The sequence below is a fragment of the Temnothorax nylanderi genome, unplaced genomic scaffold (genome assembly GCF_030848795.1).
Source record: "Temnothorax nylanderi isolate EJ_2023f unplaced genomic scaffold, tnyl_v1.0 TNYL_tig0129_pilon, whole genome shotgun sequence".
Taxonomy (NCBI): domain Eukaryota; kingdom Metazoa; phylum Arthropoda; class Insecta; order Hymenoptera; family Formicidae; genus Temnothorax; species Temnothorax nylanderi.
In genome coordinates this window covers 442,816-455,989 of record NW_027249191.1, presented here as the reverse complement: position 1 = coordinate 455,989, position 13,174 = coordinate 442,816, and the positions used below count along the sequence as shown (strand labels likewise).

The window sequence follows — 13,174 nt, the reverse complement described above, 5'->3', positions numbered from 1 at the left end:
ACGAGCGAGCTGTGAACTAATGCCGTGAATGATTGTCTCTAAGAGGAGCTACTACTTTCGCTCTTTCCGCCACTCGACCGTAAATTCCAATTTTCACTCTTGTCCCGCCGCTTTTACCTGAAGATTTCCATACCGCTCGCGTCTAAATATGAAAGCGAACGATCGATTTGTTCGGCCAACTCAAGATCTGCCTCGTTTCTGAAATTAAAGAAAACGAGGAAAAAAGAGCATTCACTTTTTATTAATTAAAACATTTAAATTTGCCGCGATTGCCTAATCTTTCTTGGTAAAGAAGAATGAAACTTAATTAATGCCATGCATTGGAAATAATGCCGTAAGAAAAATAATTATTTAATCGCATCAGAAAGCATTCTATCGAAATAAACAGTATAATGACTATTTTACGTTGCAGTTTATCGTTCGTAACAATCACGTTGCTTTAGGATTTTCACCGTTTACGGAAATGATCCTTAACGAGAACGATTATCGCATCATCGCATAGGTAAACGATAAACAATCGAATATAGCTGTGAGAAGATAATGCCGTATAATAAGGTATACTCACGTTAAACAGCTTCGGTCCTTGCACGCGAATGGCTGATCGCAGGGAAAGAGTGAGCGATACTCAATAATAGCGCATACTTTCGTCGTACTTTCGTTTCGCAGTGGGTAAAGCGTCAATAACAGCAAGACACACGAGATTATTATCATTGTCATCGTTATTATTATCAAATACATTAATGGGGTATTAAAAATAGAGGGACGGGCGCGCTCGCTGGTTCGTGGCGGCGCGCCGGCGATCGCGTGTCCCGGAAGAGAGCTCACAATATTTACAGAAATAAAATGAGTATTATTTTCACGTCCATGTGCTTCGCGTGCGTGCGAGACGTGCTGCGATGCCGCAGGCGTCGACGACGCTTCGAAAGATATCAAAAAGTGCGTCCACTTTGTAGGAACTCTTTCTCACACGTCGTTTTTCCCTCTAATTATCATAACGACGGAACGACATCGAAACACGTAGAGTACCGAAGGAGTTATCAAGATATGACGCATTTTTCGGCGTCCCTCGGTGCCTGATTCGACGACGACGAGGACGCGGGCGCGCGTTTCCGCGCGCACGCCACCGCGTCGTTCGGCACGTAAGAGATCCGGACGCCGCCGTAAGCTCGTCGTGGTGGCAGCGCGTAAGCCGCGGCCTCGTCCGAGCTGCTGGACGAGCTGCACGTCGAGCAACAGCTCTCGGCGTCGTCATCCTCGCCGTCCATCCTTGACCTGGACGTACCTGCCGTTCCTGCAAAGATATGTTTTAGTAAATGAGAATAGCGCTTTCTCAGCTATAGACTTTAAAATAAATATATGAATCCATTAAATTTTTTAAAATTTAAGGACTTTACGTACCCCAAGTTGACGTGCTGGCGACCTCGTCGGGTTGCAGACTTCTCGATCGAGTGACGTTTGATCTCGACAGTGACGTGGGCGAGGGCGACGATGACGAGTTCCGATCGTTCGTCGGTGAGAGAGGGATGCGCGACGTCGCGCCGTGATCGTTGACATCTAGATCCCCCTGGAATCGCACGCGTCGCGACGTCGGCGTCGGCGGATCCGTCTGGCTGGCTCCAACCCCAATCCCGGGATTGACCGGCGACGTCGCCGGCTCTTGCGTCAGTACGCCGGCAGACGCCGCGCCGGCGGTCGATGTTGACACCGACGCCGACGCTCCCGACGACGGTCGCGGGGGTGGCGGCAATTCCGGCATGCTCGACGCGTGGGAGGGTGTGCAATTCTGGATGCATCTCAGGGGTTCTCGATCCCGCGCTTGCATCAGCCTGCAATGTAATTGTGATTTGCAATGTTAATGCATTTCTTGAATAAAAGTGAAAAATATTATATTGTATTTGCAAATCTTAGGTCTGGCTATATCTCATCTTTAGATCCTCCTGTTACTTATATTCGGCGTTTTAAAATTTTAGTCCGAACGCTGTACTGTACTATTCAAATCTCACTTAGAAAAATAGATAATAGTACTCGAACTTAGATCGTTGGCTCGAGTTTTCGTAACGTCGTAAAGTATCGTACCTTCCCAACTCGCTGCAGTTTTCTTCAGGATGAGAGCCTCGTTCCTGCAACAGTCTCTCAAGGTTTCGCTCCAAAAGTACCCTGTCGAGGCCGCTGGGCCTAGAACCGCTGGAAGGAAGTCCTTCCGCACCGAATTCGGGACTCAGGGCGTTCTGGGTACTCTGAGTGGGCGTCGTCGCCAAGGAAGCGGATATTTGTTGATGCCTTCTGGTCATCCGAGGCGAGTTCCTAGGAGATCCGAGGGTGTGCCTCGAGCCTGGAGGAAGCGGAGGTGGTGGCGGAGGGGGTGGGCTCGACGAACCCTCACTCGTGGTCACCGTCTGCCTCCTACTGCTCCTAGATAATATATTAGATTTTATCATATAATTTGTTAAAGAGATATTTTATATAAATGGTGATATTTAATATATAATCAAAAATATGATTTCGATTCCTATTATATATCTCGATATGAAGATATTTAATTATAATAACTTATCCCTTAATATTCCATCTCGTTCACATTTTATTTAATTATAATACGCAGTTTAACAGGGATAAAAATTACTAAAATTTTTATCTCATTTCGCCAGACGGTCATGTTGCAACGCCTCTAATTATTTCTCATTCCAGATTTAAATTATATCCACATTCGCGGCATGCTAAAAATTCGCGACAATTAGAAGCGTAATAAAATTTAAATGCGACATTTGGCCCTCCTTGTGCACGCCTCCGAAACGAGGTCGTTATGTATAAGCCGAATTTACATTCAACGAAAGGCGTCGCTCTATAAGTGGCACATTAACATGTCTTTAAGCATATGATCCAAAGTGGCTTCAATGCTTCGCTGATTGCGTTAGCGATAATATATGCCAACTCGAGTATCGTCTATCAAATATGTATATACCCCGTTTAAAATAACAATCTATATAAACCCTAAGTAATTTTCTGCTACTTATATAATAAAATTAAAATATTTTAAACGCATATCAAAGATGATTGACAAACGATTCAACGATTATCTCTTAATTATCATAATGTCTGTCCTAATCGTCCGAACAGAACGTAAGACTAGCAATCTACTTCACTAATATGCCGACAAACTTTAATCTCAGTTTCAACGATTCTCCCGCAAGTTCTGCTTCCAAAGTGAAACAAGTTAGACGGTGAAACCGGCTACATTAGTAAAATTTATCACCGCCGTAATAATTTCTCGGCGCGCAACTCGCGAACTTGGGAATGGCGCACGAGCTCGCGGACTCGCGCGTAATCGCGGGACGTTCCCCGGCGGCTATAATTTTTGCGAACAGATCCGCGCGCGAACCCCCTTTTCCCCCAGTCTCTCTTTCTCTCTCTCGGCAGCGGGGACAATGAAAGCAACCCCCGTGACCCCGCCGCGAGGCGAGGAGGTATGCGAGAGAGTACGCGCGGAGAGCACAGTACCTGAGGAAGGACGGCGGGGGTTGCGGCGGCCCGGCGGAGGAGTCGCTCGGTGTCGTCGGCGGTTCCCCCTTGCTGCACGCTATGCTGCAGTAAATGGCACCACGTCGCGGCAAGAACGGCCGGCCCAGGAGGGAGGTGCGGCAAGTGGCGCAGCAGAAGCAGGCCTCGGTCGCGTGCCAGTGTTGACCCTCGTGCGACATTTGGCCCTGGTCGACGCCGATCGGCTCGCCGCAGCTGTCGCAGTACTCGGCGAAGGACGCGTCGAAGCACCTGAGACAGTACGGCCGGCCCTCCCGCATCACGTACCGCTGACCGCCGAGCTGCGAACAGAGGAAGATGCGCGCGCTCTGTATTATGTATTTACGATTGCCATCCGCGAAGGTGGGACCAGACCAAGCGGGGAGCGCGGACGCGAACGAGCGGATCTGGCGCTGCAAGTACAAACGAGTGCATTGACAAATATGTTGCATCATTTTTACGTTAAAGAGAAGCGCTCGCCACGTTTGATAAACGTTCGTTCATCTTTGCTTGTTTGGTCTGGAGTCATCTTGAGAGATGAACGGATGTATTTCATCTTCAACGAAACGCTCGTTTAGACGAACGGAAGTCATATGAAAGATGAAACTTGAAAAATGAAAGACTGTACCGTATATGAACAACGCGTGCGATTAGAGTGAAGAACAAAGAATGAAATACATACATCACTTTTTTATAAATAAATAAATCTTTCATACATGTCATATCTTATTCTCTAACGAGAGAAGGTTTGAAACTTTGGCAGGTTGTCGATTTTAAAAGTAAATAGATTTTAGTAAGAAGGAAGAATGTATGTAAATATACATCATATCGAGAAACGGTAGCGCATTCCTCAAGCACAAGAGAACATAGTTGTCTTATCTCGGCGCGGAGAAGTAAGCATATAGCTTCGGTGATAATGGCGTTACGCCGGTGACCGGTTATTCACTGGAGCATGTATTCTACATACGACGGCGATCAGATAAAGCGTTAGGTTCTTAGAGTTCTCGCTTCTCGCGTACGTTCGCGATATAGATACCACGTTATCCCGCACTCTCAACCGGAGAGAATAACTCTTATATCATCACTTAGTAAATTGCGTCGAGTAAATTTAAATAAGAATCTCCTCCGTCTTCCCTCTTTCTCTCTCTCGCTCTGTATTTTTCCCAGGTTTCCTCCGCGCGCGTGATGAATGCATTTACAAGTTCACACCCGAAGCCAAACGCGACCGGTTGCGGGCAAGGCGGAAAGCGGGCGCTTGCTTCTGTGCCTCTCTCGCGAGCGACGATATCTAAGTCGGAAGACGTATCTGGAGATAGAGTCAGCTGGCGCGGGATTATGAATTGCTACGCAGCTGTAAATTCGATAGCGACGTAATCATTAACTCGGCGGCGTGGCGGCGCGCGTTTCCGATGTAGCGCGGCGGGATCGCGCCGGGATATACCGTTAGATCGAAACGACTCGCCGCGGCACGGAGGGGAATCGTCTTATGAAAAATCTGATATTCTACATTTATATATTTATAAACCCGATCCCATCATTGCTGTCGCGACCAGTCTCCAAACGGGGAGAGAACTTACGCCGTTATGCTGCATGTCCCCGTGTATGTAAGCGCGAATATCTTCATTCGTCAACCCGTAACAAATTTAATAATAGATATATAACTATATCTATCTATAAATATATAGCAGCCTCATAATTCTGAAAATTACAGTTTTGAATAATTCAAGTTCTCCATTTTAGAAAAATTGTTTCTTATTTATTTAGCCTACTAGTTCCTTCTTTCTCAAGAAACATCTCTCTGCAGGCTTTAAACCCTGATATAAGGAAAACATAATGTGACCGCGAAATAAGAACAGTCATCGTCGTCATATCTATCCTGTATTCTTACCTGTCGGTCGCACTCGAGGCAAGCAAAGTGACGCATATGCCACGCTCTCCCCTCGGCCTCGGTGCACTCGTCGGCGAGGATAATCTCGTCGCAGGCGCAGCAACGCGGCTTGAGGGTTTCGGCGTGGTGACGGCCGCAGTATAGCCTGCCGTCCCGCCAGAAGTAGATGAGGTCCACCAGGAGCTGACGGCACACGCAGCAGACGAAGCAGGCGGGATGCCAGAGGGCGGCTGGGCCCGCGCGGCTCGCCGCCACGGCCATCTCGCCGGCCGCGATCGCGCGGCCGCACTCGCGGCATCCGGCGCCGTGCGGCCGCTCGAGCTGGCTCGCGTGCCCGCGGCCGAGGGCCTCGCGTTTCCGCTGCGCCGCGAACACCCGTAGCTCGCGCTTCTCCTCCTCGGTCAGGCCGCTGCAGTAACGCGCCTCATTGTCGTGCGGCGGTAGCTGCTGCAGCAGCTGCTTCACCCGCTCCCGCTCGCCGGCACTGCCCGCGTACGGGATCTTGTCCTCCGGCAGCGCGCTGAAGTACAGATGCACCTGCGAAAAACAGAGACCCGTGAATTGAGATTGGAGTGGATTGGAGTCTCGAGCTAGGGGACGGAGCGTGCGTGTGCTCGCAACCGAGAGCCTCGTGTACCGTAAACCCTAATGTTGGGGCGGGCCAAGTGCGAACGATAATGCGAGCCTATCGTGAAAATTGCACGAGGCGACGACCTATAGTTACTTTACATCGAGCGTGGGACTTTGTATTTGAAGCATGCTATCTCCTCTTAACGGCTCGCGGAATACCGACGCACGTGTTCGCGACGTGGTCGTACAAGAGTTCCAAAAAAAAGAAATTAACATTTTTCAAGCTTAAGCGGGAACAAAAATTACAGGACCCGTTTGCCCATGTAGAGAAATCCTTATTGAAGGCCGGTGATATATATACGACACGTGCATTACATCGTCGATTATTAACTGACAAGCGAAATCGCGCAACAGACTCCAACTAATAGTTCAGCTGACTCCCTGTCTCTTTATAGATCGCATCACACCGGATATATGATATATATAGATGAGGGAAAGAATTTAGTGTCAACTGCAGCTGACGTTAACCGATGGTCGTTGAAACTCGCCCTGACCGTCGCAAATTTAGATAAGTATCGGGATGGGCACTGTCAACATACCGAAGAGACGAAGGAAAACACTGACGCGCGCGCGTTTATACTACCGGGATGGAAACCTGCTGCGGCGGAGCCGACGATAAAGGCGAGTAGGGAAGGCACGCGGGGATAAAAGGGTACGCGTAGTTTTATTTCGAGCGTATATTCTTACGACGGGCTGGTCCCGCGTCAGGACTTCGTGTCAACGTGGGTATTTCCATAAGAATATCGCCCTGGAGAGCGAAACCGCGCGCGCTCGATGGCCATTGGAATTTGCGCGTAATCGAGTTTCTGCACAATCTAGCGGTAAATTTCTCCCCGTAACGACTCGCGTCCGTTTATGAGTGGCAATAGCGTCGTCGACCCCGCGCATGCTATTAAACACTTCGCGCCGCGCGCGTGGGTCTTGCGTATGCTCATATTGTTTATACCATCCTCGAGACGTCGCCCAAGACATCTCCCTCGGGAAAAGGATCAAAATAAGTTATAAGTTAATAACAAAATGACGCAATAAAATATATGGGACAGTAGATACACATATAGGAATATTTGCAAGTGAACATTTTGACGGTGAGCGGACATACAATGCCATCCTCTATAAAATATAAAGTTTCTTTTGTTATCAGAAACTTGACTTGAGATATTAATAATTTTTGAGCTATAAATCAGTAAAAATAAAAAGATAGAACTACAAAGAAAATATATTTCTTTCTCTTTTAAATTATTATGCGCATTATATTAAGAAAAAACATTAAAACTATATCGCAAAGTTCAACATAAAACTCAGAAAACAAGATTTCAAAGATATCAAAGGGGTTACCGATTCTAAGAAGATATCGGTATCTTCTGATTCGCATAAAGATTGCAGATATTGCTTGCTGTCGCTTATTATAAATGCAAAATCTTCGCGAATTGCCGCGCGAATTGTTGTGCTTTCAGATACACTCGAGATCTTCGCGCGAAAACGCGAATTGACGGCATCGTCGTGCGAGGGGGGGATGGGCTTAAGAGCGCGAAAAGCTTGTTGCGCGGGATTACCGTCCCCTCGCCGAGAACGCCGAGTCATAATATATAATGCGCGTTAGACGTAATGACACTTAAAGTGAGTAAAGAAAACGCGCGCGGACGGACGCCGCTAGAACGAGGAGCTAAAGCGGGAAGACGGAGGCGGAGGAGAAAGAGAAGAAGAAGAGGAGGAGGAGAAAGAGAAGCGGATTTGCACGCACCGCACCGCGGAGTCGCGAAATAAACGACGATGTTCGCGCGCGGCGCGCAAAAGCCAGCCACCCATCGCCGAGAGGGAGAAAGAGGACTCTATTCCGCGCCGTGCCGACGCTCGCGCGTAAACCAATTAATGGACGACGAATGCGTTAGTTACCTCTTTCGGCGGAGGAGGAATCTAACGTGGCGTTATCCGATTTTACGCAACATCGTGCGTTTAATTAAGTAAAATGATTTCGTTTTTGATATTTCGCGACGCAGAACATTCCGGTGTACGAGAGGATCATAGATGTGTTAGAGAAATATGAGAAAAAGAAAGAGCAACGAGATAGTTTTTCAAGGTATTGATAATTACAAAATTATTTTGAAGGAATTCAAAGAAGTTCGCTAAAGCTTCTTTCATCGCGTTACACGGCAGCGTGATCCAAGGATGTTCCTTTTTTAAGAATGGAATCTCTCGAAAGGGGAGATCCAAAAGGGTACAACCACACAGTTAATACATTTTGTATCTTCTGCATTCTCTTCTTTGATGCCCTTTTTCGGGTGAACCCTCCGATTACGCTTTATCATCGTTATACCCAGCGAGAGCTTTCACCGGCGCGCGGCCTGATGACTCACTGCGCCGTCGTCGTTCACGATGGTAATCGCTTCGGCGATCTGGGGGCCCGCTGTCGCGGTCACTGGTCCCCGGCGAGACGAATCGCCGGGGACACCCTCGCATTACATACGTGATGGCGCGCGGCGGAGAGGCCTCCGTCTCCTTTCTTTCTCTCCTATCTCAACAGCGTATTAATTGATCTCTATTATTTCATAAAGTATAAAGGCATGTAAACATTTTTGCCCTCTGGTTACCCGATTTACTCCGCCTCATTATTTTAATCACCGACTTTTTCTGAAACATTATCGCACGTATACGCTCGTTGGTGTTTTTGAGAGATTGTCGACGACGCTCGATGCCCACAGGATTTTATTATCTCTCGAGATGAAATAAATGTTGTGTATATTTCATTTTACCTGGTCGGGCCTCAGCCCAGGTGGCACCCACGTGTACTCCTCGAGCGCACAGCCGCTGTCGTCGTCGCTCTGCGAGTGCCTCTGGTGATGCTGCATCAGAGCCTCCTGCAGCGCCAGGCCGGCCGGCGCAGCTTGCACCGGGCTCTTGAACGGCTCCTGGTGAGGCGCGCCCCCGACGCCGCTTGGGAAGGCCATGGCCATCGCCATCGGCGGGCCCGGGCCCAGGCCGAGTCCCGAGGGACCGCCCGCCTCCGTCGAAGCCCTCTGGTGCTCCTCCCGCGGGCACCTGCAGCTCCTGCACACTTTCCTGTAAGAAAAAAATATATATTCATAAGAATAATGGTTATTTCATTAATATCACATATTTTTTTTAATTGCGTTGCCATATCATACGTGACAGAGATTAAAACACTCCTCTTAATTTTTTTAAAGAGCCATTCTAATATTGTTATGGCCAATATCTGTTGTCTGTGTCGTAATTGCTATTGCATCCGCGTCGCATTACCTAGTCGAATAAATTTTTCGTAACACCACATTGTCTAATGGGAAAGAAGATAAAAATATATGCTAAATATAATAAATCTACGATGTACGTGTCAAGATCTCAAGATAGACGTAAAAAGATTCTCACGGGAGCAATCTTTGAGGAGCGCAATTGTGTTTTCTACGTTCATGTTTCCCTGAATTAAATTACGCACCTACTAATTTAGGATCTTCCTATTATTAAAGCCTGGAATCTAACCTAATTACAGACCTAAATTCTGTAAAATCTACCTGGGTTAGGGTAGCCTAGAATTCTGGAATGTAGAACTGTAGGTCCAAAATATATCCAACACAATATCCGGAAATTCTGCTTAATCTATAAATATTTCTGCACATACTAGTGCGCGTCACGTAAAGATATAAGAGGGAAATTGGGGACGTAGTAACGAGAGAAATAGAACATGATAGGTACACGACGAAATAGAACGAACAATGAATTATCATCATCTAACCGCCAACAGCGCCTGGTTCCTCGCTTGAATAAATCAGTACGTTTCAATCTAAAATTCTCCGCTCCGCGAGCGTGATAGGTACGGAAATCGCACGTGCTGTTCCACATGTTCTGCATCAGCGAGCGCAAAGCTATCGAAACGTTCATGCGAGGATGTCTTCCACCGTACAACCGCGAGTAACGATTCCTGATTAATACAGATTCTCCGCTGTGGGCTGTGTAAATACGCCGTTTGCGACCAACGTCGAGGATGTTAAGGCTGTTAAATGGGAAATTCCGTTCTAGATAAGCCTATGTGAAAGTATAAAAAAAACTTGATAATATGTTCAGTCGCACGGTATTTGATTTTTACATCTCGAAATCTTCGCATCGTTAAATTCTTGGCTCGTTAAATCTAATTTCTACGAATATGTGATCGTGTGATATCGCTCCAATAACAGCGTAACTCTGTAATATATTATTTAGCAGAATGTGACTCTACGTTTCCTCATACATTTATAACTTGTAATATTAAATACCTGGAAAATCACTTTGCAATTTAAATCAAACTTGTGGAAATATACGTGGAAAATTAGATATAGAATAAAATATGACTTTTTAAAATGTAAAATTTGTCAAAAGTTCTTAATTTTCACTAGCATAATTTCGAAAGGCTTTAATATATATATGTTAAGAAATTCGGATTTTTATCCAGAAATATTTCACACACCCAACGTACACACACGCACAATTTTTTCACCTAGATTTCAAAATAAACGCTCCATATTTTTTCACAGTATATTTTTGTAACTAATTCCTTTCTGGCCTCCTTGAATCGTAAACGAAAATTTTACGTCCAAGAAAAAAATGTCGAAAGGTTGAAAAACTCATTCCTCTCTGTCAGCGGCAGCAACAACTTACTCCGAACAACCGGCGGCCGCATCGTAACCCGAATGCACTGAACCGCAGTCAGCTACGCGGCCGCATTCCGCGTCTCCCGCGGCACGGCGACCGAAACTGGTCCCGTCGTCGTGATGGGCGCCCTTCAGGAACTCCACGCACTTCTCCGTCGGGCTCGCGTGCGATGTCGCCAACGCCGGACAGCCGACCATCGCGGCGACGACGTCATCGACGTCATCGTCATTGCCGGTCACGCCATTCTCGCGATTTCTCAGAAACGCATCGAGGTAGTGATGCTCGGCGTCGGTGATGGTCGGTAAATCGTAAACACCGGGCGTTGTCCAGGGCGCGTCGATGCCGGCGGAACGCGCCGCGGCGTCCTCGTCATTCTGACCGCCACTATTTCTGGCGTCTTGGTTGTTCTTTCTCCCGTAGAGCTTTCGCAGGTACGCCTCCTGATGGCTCCTGGTGGCCCAGCATCCGCCTTGCCACCATCGCTTCGAGCCGAGCACCGCCGTGCGTCTTCTCCGCGCCAAGCTCGACATGCTTCTTCTTGCGCGATGAACGGCGGAACGCGACGGGCGAGCAACAGCAACCACATCCGGACCGACGACCGACGAGGACGGTGGTCGTTAAGATCGATTTCCACCGGGCGGTTTCTTCCTCTGTGTGCTACACGGCGTAACCCCGGCCCGGACGGTAATAATCGCCGTGGCCGAGACCTTCTAATCTAGAGAACGCCGGCGGGGTTCTCTCTTCTTCCTTCCTCTTCGCCCCTCGGTATATTATGTCCCTTTTCGCGACCACCGCCGCTCGTCCTCTCGCAAAAGCTAATAAGGCGACGCTTCGGGGCACTCGAGACACACCGGGGTTTTTGTGTGCTTCCACGTAGAAACCCTTCTGCGAGTGTAAGCGTATTAAATGCCTCCTCGTGGTATACGCTCTTGATTGCGTCTGGAGCCCGACTTTCCGGCTTTCTTAGAAATAATGGCTCGTCGAAGAGGCGTTTGCCCGTCGCAAACAGAGTTTTTGCGGATATATTCGCTCTAGTCGGAGTCTTCTTGGGGGAGCTGATGAGTTATACGTTTCAGCTTATCTCTCAATATTTTTTCCTTGACGTCAACTTTGTTAGCTGATCGATAGACGATCGGTCATCAAGACGTCATCACGATATTCGAGACTTTAAGTTTCCTCGCCACGTTCCTTTTCGCTTCCCTCGAATGCGTTCTTGTCAGTCATCACAAAGACCGCCTGATCTGTTCGCCGACGCACCTTCCGTTGCAGTTTTCTCCATTATCTCGAGATGTCAACGACGCCCGCGTTCGCAGCAACATCGCGTCGGGATTCATCGCTGTACACCGCGCGCGTCATTCTCCTCGCATCGATGCGGAACGGACGTAGGGAGGAAATGAGAAAATTCGGGAGATGCTGTCGCTGTTTTGTCCCACGGAGATACCCCGTCGGAATAGAGACGCCCGTCTTACGGAATAGAGGCGTCTCGCGTCGCGATTGAGTCGCCTCGTGTTGGACGGAGCGGACGCAAGAATAGAGGGTTCAATCGCGTGGTGCCGCGGCACCGTATCGTCGTCGTCGTCGTCTCGCGAACGTCTCGCCACCGGCAGGATCGGGCTCATCGCGCCGCCCGTACACCATCTCTCGATTGGCACGCGCGCTCGCGAAACGCGAGCGAACCCGCAACCCGCGACTCGACCTCGGTCTCGCGCAACAAGGGCAACAGAGATAGCAGCGGTGAGGGAAGAAGAGGGAGCGGGGGACGGATCGGAGAGAGAACAAGGAAAGGGAGAAGATCGAGTGCGCTCCGGCGAAAGCAGTCGCCGTAGGAGGCGAGGCGCGCGAGAGGGAAGGATCGTGAAAGATAAAGAAAAAGTAAGATAGATAGAGAGAAACAGAAAGAGAGAGACAGAGAGCCAGGGAGAAAGAGAGAGAGGGTGGGTCGGAGGGATGAGAACCAATCTGTACGTATAACCGGTAGTACAGCACGGATTAACGTTTTAATACGCGACACCTATCGCGCGGTACAAAGACAGTCGGTCGATCGGCCGGCACCCGAGATACATGATCTCGAACTCGCGTCCCTCTCGGGACCCGATCGCGGCGGATGCGCGGAAACTCGCGTGCGCGGATGACAGCCGCGGACAATTCGCGTGTGTCACGCGGAATGATGAACGATCATTCGTGGCTGTTGATCGAACGGTCCACGCGTCATGGAAAGGCACACCATTTTCCGGAGTACTTCTCGGAGTGTGGTCGTTGCAAGTCGTCCGCGTGCGTTTTCAACTGCGACACTCGCGCGGAAACTTCACGACGATCGATCGCGATCGCGAAAAACACAAGGGAATGCGATTAACGCGCGGCGCGACGCGACGCGCATTAAAACCTTCGAGAGGCGGCGTCCTCGTCCTTCGTTCTACCGGCACGGGGCGTGCTGCGGCCGAGCGGACACTGAACATACTCTGGGACTCAGCGGGCCCCCGTGTATGCGGGACACGGGGCGAG

The 13,174-nt window shown here is 48.8% G+C and overlaps 1 protein-coding gene across 2 annotated transcripts in view; it reads right to left on the bottom strand.

The window, feature by feature from the left end:
• Positions 1-701: 701 nt before the first annotated feature.
• LOC139776787 (uncharacterized) overlaps positions 702-13,174 on the bottom strand; it is a 105,531-nt gene continuing 93,058 nt past the window's right edge. The window contains exons 1-7 of one of the 2 annotated variants that reach the window (XM_071713703.1): positions 10,679-13,108; positions 8,785-9,091; positions 5,405-5,941; positions 3,499-3,818; positions 2,077-2,412; positions 1,399-1,826; positions 702-1,291 (exon numbers count right to left, since the gene is read on the bottom strand). In XM_071713703.1, the coding sequence (XP_071569804.1) occupies positions 1,038-1,291; positions 1,399-1,826; positions 2,077-2,412; positions 3,499-3,818; positions 5,405-5,941; positions 8,785-9,091; positions 10,679-11,202 (2,706 nt within the window). In that variant the 5' untranslated portion in view covers positions 11,203-13,108 and the 3' untranslated portion in view covers positions 702-1,037. Of the gene's footprint in view, positions 1,292-1,398; positions 1,827-2,076; positions 2,413-3,498; positions 3,819-5,404; positions 5,942-8,784; positions 9,092-10,678; positions 13,109-13,174 lie in introns of those variants that run through there. The other variant, XM_071713704.1, reaches the window with a different exon arrangement.